The 9,304-nt window shown below is 42.0% G+C and overlaps 1 protein-coding gene across 1 annotated transcript in view; it reads left to right on the plus strand.

The window, feature by feature from the left end:
• Positions 1 to 958: 958 nt before the first annotated feature.
• CETN3 (centrin, EF-hand protein, 3) overlaps positions 959 to 9,304 on the plus strand; it is a 21,203-nt gene continuing 12,857 nt past the window's right edge. Inside the window, exon 1 of the mRNA XM_009886878.1 lies at positions 959 to 1,139. Coding sequence (XP_009885180.1) covers positions 959 to 1,139 — 181 coding nt within the window. The remainder of the gene's footprint in view (positions 1,140 to 9,304) is intronic.

The raw sequence follows: 9,304 nt of genomic DNA on the forward strand, positions 1-9,304 counted from the left end.
GATAGAATTTGTAGCCAGAGCAGTCAAAGTTAGGAGCTAGACATTTTTTAAAACTTGAAGATAAACATGCATTAGGGGAAGAAATTTATTTATTTATTTATTTATTTATTTATTTTAAAAAGTAACTTCAGATCAAGACTTCTTTACAGTTGGGGTGACAGAGCAGTGGCACAGGCTGCCCAGGGAGGGTGTGGAGTCCCCTTCTCTGGAGATTTTCAAAACCCGCCTGGATGCAGTCCTGAGTCATGTGCTCTGGGCAATCCTGCTTTAGCAGGGGAGTGGGACTAGATGATCTCTAGAGGTCCCTTCCAACTCTGAAAATTCTGTGATTCTGTGAATTTCAGAAAGTACAGTCAGAAGAGACTTAGGTGAAAAGTAAAATTACTGAAAAGAAAATTGGTTTTGTTCTATCTCAAACCATGACAACAGATTGGTGCACTCCTGCCTTTACTCTATGTGACTATATTCTTCATACTCTATGTGAATATATTCTTCACCAGGATTTGTATATTCTTCACTAGGGTTGTGATGTGCCTTGCTCTTGTTAGCAGTGCCCATCTCCAAGCTGAAGCAAAATTGTAAGTGGGCAGGGCAGGTGTAGCAATGCAGCACTCAAAAGACCTGTTATCACTAGGATCATAGTCTCTTTTTTTGAGAAATCCAAGTACGTGTCTATTCCACAAGGAACATTTAATCAGTGGGTAGACTTCTGTCATAAATGAAGCTAAGAGCTTTTTGTCTTGGCCTCAGTTGGCCAGAAGAAGAAATACAAAAGGTTAGCCTGGGAAACAAAAAAGCTGTTCGGTCAAGAGGCCCAGAACAAACTCCACAGTGTGTTTTTCCTTTTTAGCCTGTGCATGCATGCTGCTATTTACATAGCAGTCCAGACACTGCTCTTGATAGCCAAAGGTTCACAATGGGCAGTCACAGACCTCAGGTGCCAAGTGTGAAAGTCAGAATGGCTGAAGAAATACATAGCACTGCAGCTTACACCAGTTACCCTGATAAAGCCGTGGTGTCGCAGGTTACTCAAGAGTACCTGAATTCCTTCAAGTTAGCCACCTGTGGTGTAATACCGGTGGTAATCTTGCTCTATGCTTTTGTGAAGGCTGTGGGAGCACTGGTGATAACTCAATGCGGTAACGTGGACAGAGAGATCTCTTCTGTCACAAAGCCTGCCGGTACATATGCCAGTTGCTAAAATTTTGCAAATGATCATTAGGAGAGTAAGATCACATTGAGTTAGCATTTTGTGTTATACCACTATTGGTTTATCTGATCCAATATTAGAATACCTGTAGCCAGACCTTACTATACTGTAAAACCTGAGCTCCTGACAGAAGGCTCAAGGCATGTCCATTCAGAAGGAAAGATATCCTCCATCATTTGTGTGTAAATCTGTCAGTAGTATTTGTGTGTAAATCTATCAGTATCAGCTACAAAATCCATAAATGTCCAGACCACTGTCAAAATGGCTATTAAGCCATGCTTAAGTCCACTAAGTATATGTAGATAACAGCAATTGCCTGCTTTTTTTTTTTTCTTGACAGAAATCTAGGGAGTACTGTCACAGAATCATAGAGTGGTTTAGGTTGGAAGGGACCTTAAAGATCATTGAGTTCCAACCCCCCTGATACAGGCAGGGACACCTTCCACTAGACCAGGTTGCTCAAAGCCCCGTCTACCCTTTCAGGCATGGAGCTTCCACAGCTTTTCTGGGCAACCTGTTCCAGTGTCTCACCACCCTCAAAGTGAAAAATTTCTTCCTATTATCTAATCTAAATCTCCCCTCTTCCACTTTAAAGCCATTCCCCCTCATCCTATCACTACATGCCCTTGGAAAAAGTCCCTCCCTATCTTTCCTGTAGGCCCCCTTTAGGTACTGGGAAGGCCACTGTAAGGTCTCCCCGGAGCCTTCTCTTCTCCAGGCTGAACAACCCCAACTCTGAATTTCAGCTTGTCCTCACAGCAGAGGGGCTCCAGCCCTTGGATCATCTTCATGGCCCTCCTCTGGACCCACTCCAAGAGGTCCATGTCATTCCTATGTTGGGGACTCCAGAGCTGCATGCAGTACTGCAGGTGGGGTGTCACCAGAGCAGAGTTGAGGGGCAGAATCCCTTCCCTTGATCTGCTGGCCACACTTCTTTTGATGCAACCAGGATACGGTTGGCTTTCTGGGCTGTGATCATGCGTTGCTGGTTCATGTTGAGCTTCTCATCAATCAGCACCCCCAGGTCCTTCTCCTCAGGGCTACTCTCAATCCATTCTCCTCTGCCCAGCCTGGATTTGTGCTTGGGATTGCTCTGATCCAGATGTAGGACCTTGCACTTGGCCTTGTTGAACTTCATGAGGTTAGCACAGGCCCACCTCTCCAGCCTGTCCAGGTCCCTCTGGATGGCATCCCTCCCCTCCAGCACGTCGACCACTCCACACAGCTTGGTGTCGTAAGCAAACTTGCTGAGGGTGCACTCGATCCCAGCACCCATGTCACCAACAAAGATGTTAAACAGCACTGGTCCCAGTACCGACCCCTGAGGAATACCCCTTGTCACTGCTTGCCACCTGGACATCAAGCTGTTGACGGGAACTCTTTGAGTGCAACCATCCAGCCAGTTCTTTATCCACCGAGTGGTCCATCCATCAAACCCATGTCTCTCCAATTTAGAGACCAGGATGTCATGTGGAACAGTGTCAAATGCTTCGCACAAATCCAGGTAAATGATGTCTGTTGCTCTCCCCTTACCCAGCAAAGCTGTAATGCCATCGTAGAAGGCCACCAAATTTGTCAGGCACAGTTTGCCCTTAGTAAAGCCATGTTGGCTGCCACCAATCGCCTCCTTTCTAGCTCAGAAGTGAGCTTTACACAAACATAGCCCAAAATGGGGTGTGTTAGTGAACTGCTGCTATAATCCAGTTGAAAGTAGTTTTTGAGGGTCTTGAAATTATTTTTGTATTATGAGAAATTCACTGTTAGATAAATGATATGTCTTAAGTGTAAACAACTGGCTCTGACTCTTTTTGTTAAGAAATCCCAAGTTTTGGTCATAAGAGTTTGACAGTGTCCCTTTAACACTACTTGGACTATATATTTAAAACATACATTGTAAGTTTAAATATTGCAACATCTTGGGAATTTAGAACTGTGTTGATTTATTTGTAAAATCTAAATGTATGTTAATGCAGTTTTCAGTAGACTGGGGGATTAACATAAAACTCATGGGAAATTTTGCTCTGTTAAGACATGTGTGATGTTAAACAACAAGTTTACACATAAAAAAATTAATCATAATAAAAGAATGTTATAATCCTATGCAGTCCACTAATAATTTCTAGGTATTTTTAAAAAGAGGCACTTTTTTATTCTAAATGGAGTGTAAAATCTCTAGCAGTTGTTAGCAGTGTTTTTTATGTTTCTGAGCTACTGCATTAGAAACATTTACATATCATGGACTGATGCCGCAAAGCTTGTATAAAACCATAAGCAGGTACTTCCTGAAAAAACCCCCACATTCTAACACAAATCAGATGAGGTTTTAAATTGAATTTACATACAGAAAATACGGATGCGATGAACGTATGTATTTGGGGGTCAGTTTCAGTTTGTGGTGATGTAGATTATTATTTCCACACAAGACAGTAGCTTATGACAGCTGTTTACTATACTTGAAACAAAAATGGCCACATAGCTTCTCTTCAGCATGTAACTGGGGCCTGAAATAATGCCTAGCATACTTGCTGTCTAATTTCTGATAAAGATAAGACTCCTTATTAACTGATAAACTGTAGAAGTTTCATGGAAATCAGTCCCTGAATAACAATAGCAGCTGCTGTCATGAAAACCAGCAGAAAAGAAACGTGCCTATATAAAGCCAAGAATAAATGAAGGAGAAATGCACCTGTTCATTTAAAGATGAAGATATGCTTCCTTCCAGACAACTGATAACTGTACTTCAGGGATATGTGGTTGTTAAGTTAATAAAATGCATTTGTTTTCCTCCCAGGAGTTACAGTGTCAAGTGCAGTCTTCAAGTCGATCTCTTTGCATATTAGCACAAATACAAGCTTATTTTCAAAACTAGTTTACGTTGTTAAATTTTGAATTTTCTGGGGTGATGAGGACAGAATTTGAAGGCAAATATAGGTAGAAATAAGATGGTTTTATGAGGGAAATGAATGAATAGTAAGTAATTATGAGGGAAATAAGACAATTAAAATAATTAAATATTACAATGTTGTTTTTCTCTAAAGAATAAAAAAATTAGCTTGGGAGCAGCCAGCTGTGAGGCTCCACTTCTCACATTAGCTTACTGGGGACCCCCACCTGTTCCTCTGTCCTTTCTGGTGATGCAGAGGAGTCTTATCATACAGCCTAACAATCAGGACTAACCCAGCTGATCAGGTGTCATCACTTCAGAGCACTCTACAACTGTGTATCAATGATTCTCCATTACATGTCTAGGAAGAAGGTAACTTCTAGTGGAAGTACGACACCACAGATGTGAGTTTCTAAAATGTGGCAACCCACAACTTCCACTCTGGGTCTAATGAAGACTGTGCAAAGCCTTTCTCTGTCATCTGGGGTCAGTAATAAGTTAAGATGCACATCACGAGTTAGCAGCACTGTGTCACCACAGCACAGGACAAGAAGATTTCGGTGCCCCAGTTACAAGCATTTCACCTGCCATCCTGCACCAGTGTGTGAAGCAGGAGTGTTAGGAACCCAAGGTGTAAGCAAAATTCATCACTGGCACTACTCCTTTCTCGAAAAATGGGTCTGCCAAAAAGTTGAAGGAAGTTTGTTACATGTACTGTGAAAATCATCATATTTGACATCAGACTTGATATGGGACATCGTCCTAGCAACAAGAATGAATTTTTTTCATTGGCATTCAGCAGATACGGGGACAAGTTTGGTTTGCAGATGAGAAATCAAATGCTTTATTGCACTTGTTTGCAGACAAGTAAGAAATGGAGAGCAAAGAAAGATCATCTTGAAGTCACGTAGAACCATCTTCATGTGGAGACGCAGAATGTTTGCTTTCAACTAGAAGTTCCCAGGTCTGCTTGCCCCCACCTTCTGGTCAATGCTTCCGCGCTATGTTGTGAGGTAGGTACCTCAGATGAGTAAGGGGTCTTCATAATCATCTTTCTAATACATATGGAAATTAAACAATTAGTTCAGTACTACAGCATCTAATTTTTTTTTTTTTTTTTACATCAGTGAACATCTCTATTTGCTATCATGTCACTATAAAAGAAATGTGTTGCTGCTAAAAAGAGCATTCTCAGGGACAGAAAAAAAAAAGCATCCTTACTGTTAAGTCTTAGACTGTAGCGTGCTATATAGCAGAGCTCACAATGAGCTTTAGAAAAAGTGCTGTAAAGCTTAGTGTAATGCCTTGCCTTTTAAGAGGATATATCTGTAGCCAAAGAAAACTAAAAATGGAGATCTTTAGGAAAGAGGGAGTGAGGTAAGAGTAGAAAAATATACTGCAAAGGAGGAATTACGAATATTTAACTTTTAAAATCTAGGTCTAAGAATTCAACCAACATTGTTTCAAGTTATTATTTATAATTAATGCATGTATTGCTGTCTAAAAATTCAACCAGATTTCATCCAAAACTGATTCTTCATCAGTCCCCTCACTTCCAGATTGAATTACGAAGCACAGGAAGAGATAAAATTGAAAAGCAACCAGAGAACACTCGTTAGTTTTAATTTAAATTTAACGTTATTTGCAGCTAAATATTACATAGGGGTTTTGCTGGTAAAAACATGTTAGGTTATGTTCACACTGCACACACTGATGCAGCACATGGATATCCAGGCTAGTCAGAAAGCAACCTAGTCCTCTGAGATGCATAATTAGCCCCGACAACTCTAGTGTGATATTAAGTCACTTTACTACTATCTTATACAATGACACTGCATTGCTTTGTGTAATCATACCTCAAAGTCAGTTAATGCTTTTGCAGAGAAAAACAAACAAGCAAAAGAACCCTGACACAGGAAAAAGGACTCAGGAAAGGTCCTTGGCCACCATGTCTGTGACTGTATCAGAGCTAGAGAGTAAGAGATTGCTCAGCAGTTTGATCCAGATGTATGCAAGAGTACATTTCCAGTCATCAAACTGTCAAGAACACATGATGTCTTTAATATGGCTTTACATTTTCACACCAATTTTGTGCATTATGATTTGCTCTGAGTGACATGAACAAACAGCACTTGAACTTGCATGAAATCTGCCCAAGCAAAACTACTCCTTTAGAAATTTTTGGATGAATTTTATTGAGAAAGCAGCTTGTTGCTTTTTACAGAAGGTTCTAATATTTTATCTGATTGTGAACAGTCAGGATGAGGTTTGTAATCTCCTAGATTCTCAAATTCAGCTTGGGACAAGGGAACAGTACAGTGGTTTCAAATACTAATGAAATCAGGAATAGAAAAGGCAACATATTCACTCAAAGGGAAGATATGGCTGGCAGACAGCCCCACAAATGGCTTTCTAATAGCAACAGATGAGTTTGAAAATTATTTAAAAGCTGAAGATACAGCTAATAATAAAGCCTTCAAGTGCAGGCCACAAATAAACAATTCTTTTCCTTATTAAGCTGGCAATACCTAGGTGTGAGGAACATGTTAGTGATACTCTCGTTTATCCACTCTACTCATAAGAGGTAATTTTAGAAGGGGTTTTGCCACCTCTGAAAATTTAAGGGTTTGTACGTCACTGCTATCACACCCAAAATCAAGAATGTATTTTTAGCTGTTATAATTTGAGCCTGACTTTTCAGTTTTGAATTCCTGGCATCTCCATTTCATGTGCAATACAAGCACTGCTGCCAGCTTTACTAAATTTACAAACAGTGGCATTTTGGTTTCCGGAGCAGAGCTTCTGCCATAGCATCGCATTAGGAACAGCACCAGCTGCACTAGGAATCTGTCTGCTTGGAGATCTTCTGCCCTAAAGATCTTACCATTTAGCACAAAGAATAACAACATCACTACAAACACTGAGGGCTGTAAATGGTAAGACAGTCTCCTTTCCTACACTTGCAAATGAGACTAGCTGGGAATCATCAAATTTAGAGGCAGAGCATATAGCGGTGCATTTATTCCTGTGGATTTTGTAGACCCTAACAGCCCTTATTTTTAAAAGCCCACCTTCACTGGTCACCTAATCAGGTTAGGCAGGGGGATTGGTTACCACAGGTCTGGCTGTGTGTTCCCTTCTGGAAACACTGTGGTGGACCAGCAGAAGAGTGAGGGACTCCTACATCTACCACCTGAAACCACTGCGGGAAGGTGTGCTCTCACTTGTTCAGTGAAGCACATAAGCACCTACAAAGACAATTCACACAGTAGCTGGTAGGAAACCCATCAGAGGAAAGCAGTATGTGTGTTAGGTAACTAAAAGCTAGAGGGAAGTGCTTAGTCAGCTGTGCTTCTCATTAAAGTCATGGCAAGTTCCTTGGCCTTGAAGGCAAGAATTCTAGCTCATCTGCTAAGTTTAGACATAGAGACCTGAACATGGATCTCCTGTTCCTGGAAGCATACTCAGAGGGTCATTCAGTATCAGGTATTTGAGTCTACTGGCCAGGGAGTAGCAGGGGTGCTCCATGACAGAGGACAAGCTGGAAGCCAAGGACAACCACAACACAGGCAGGGATAGTGACCTCCCCACGGAGTGCAGGGAAGGTGGCGGTACCTGGACCAGTCAGCAGCCCAGTGACTGCCAGACAAGTGCAAGGTGATGACTCAAGTTCAAGGCCAGGCCAAAAAGTCCAGTCAATAAACCAGCAAGAGCATAACGGCAGCTCAGTCTGCACCACAGCTCACGCAAGGACCAAGAGGCTCTGGGCTGAGCTCCAGGACCAACATGCAGACAGGGTGTACACGGGGGTCCCAGGTGAGACAGAGCAACTCAGGGCTGCTGGCGCACTCGGGAAAATGACCCCACCTCCCCCACGCTCCAAATGAGCATTCTCACCACTCATGCTTAATGCTCTCCTTTTCTCTCTGGCCACATAAATATGTTGTATGAAGTACAAAAACATTAATTTGCAGGTATATTTGCTTGCTTGTTTACTATACAATACCTACTGCCTCGATGTGACCAGCATGGATGGAACTACACAGCTACCAGCACCAAGTTCTGAGACCATATTCAGGAACTGTACTCAACTCCCTGCTTCAAACAGGGGGAAAAAAAAAAAAAAAGATTTGAAAGCAAACATACAATTGCTCAGATGAATGCATCTAATTGCAGACATATCCAAACAGCAAGGAGTGAAATGAAAAAGCTCTAATAAAAAAAACTCACCACAGCACAGGTTGAGGGTCAAACCTGCCAGTAATTTATGGTTTTAGTTACAAAGTTACCATCTGTTAACAGAGGTCAATTACAAACATCTTACAGGGCCTCTGCTTACTCGGTCCATGTACCAGTGATAATATGAACTGACAGCCAAACAAACCTCCTATCAACTTTGTTCAGGAAAAATGTGTCTTAAGCATGCCTTCTGATTCCAGCTTTTCAGATCCAACAGTGCATAGTCAGGGTCAACCTGCTACTGGTTTATTACTGGAAAACTAGGTGCCTGCTGATGCAAAACACCTTCAAATCATGCTGTCAGTCCTGAAGGCATTTTTCTCTGCCTGAGTCTTTTCAGTGAATTTAGCCAGACTGCTTAGCACAGTATTGGGAAAGATTTGAACATCCATCTGGTCTAGCTAGTAGCACTGGACTATACTGTTTCAGCACTGGTTGTAAAACAGCCTTGTCTACTCAGGGCATCCCAAATGGCAAGACACAAAGGACATTTATTGTGTCACAGACTTAAGCACCAAGGCAGCACTTCTTCCAAGTGTTTTCTTACCAGCAAGAGGAGTATTGCTCCCACCCGCAGAATATGTAACCAGGCTTATTCACTGGTTTGCAAAGCATAGAAGTATTAATGGCAATGAGATCTAGAACTAGATATTAGGATCTTCAGTCTTGACATAATAGACTGCCTTCCCAATAATTTCAGGGGGAAGCAGAGTCATTACAGTATCAGAAAGGCTCGATACAAATGCTTCCGTCTACTTTGAATATCTGTGTGTATATACATACGGCAAGAACATATTCATGAATCTCATCTGCTCTCACGTTTCTGAGCTCTGATGCCGAGCTCTCAGACCCCACAGAGAAGCTGCACGGCAAGGATCAACCCTCAGCTGGCAGAGGCCACTTCTCCAAGGAAGCGTCTCCGAGGCACCGCCAACAGCCAGGCGTGCCGACAGCTGCCGCAGCGCCCGCCG

This window comes from Charadrius vociferus, unplaced genomic scaffold, assembly GCF_000708025.1.
Source record: "Charadrius vociferus isolate BGI_N301 unplaced genomic scaffold, ASM70802v2 scaffold244, whole genome shotgun sequence".
NCBI classification, from domain to species: Eukaryota; Metazoa; Chordata; class Aves; order Charadriiformes; family Charadriidae; genus Charadrius; species Charadrius vociferus.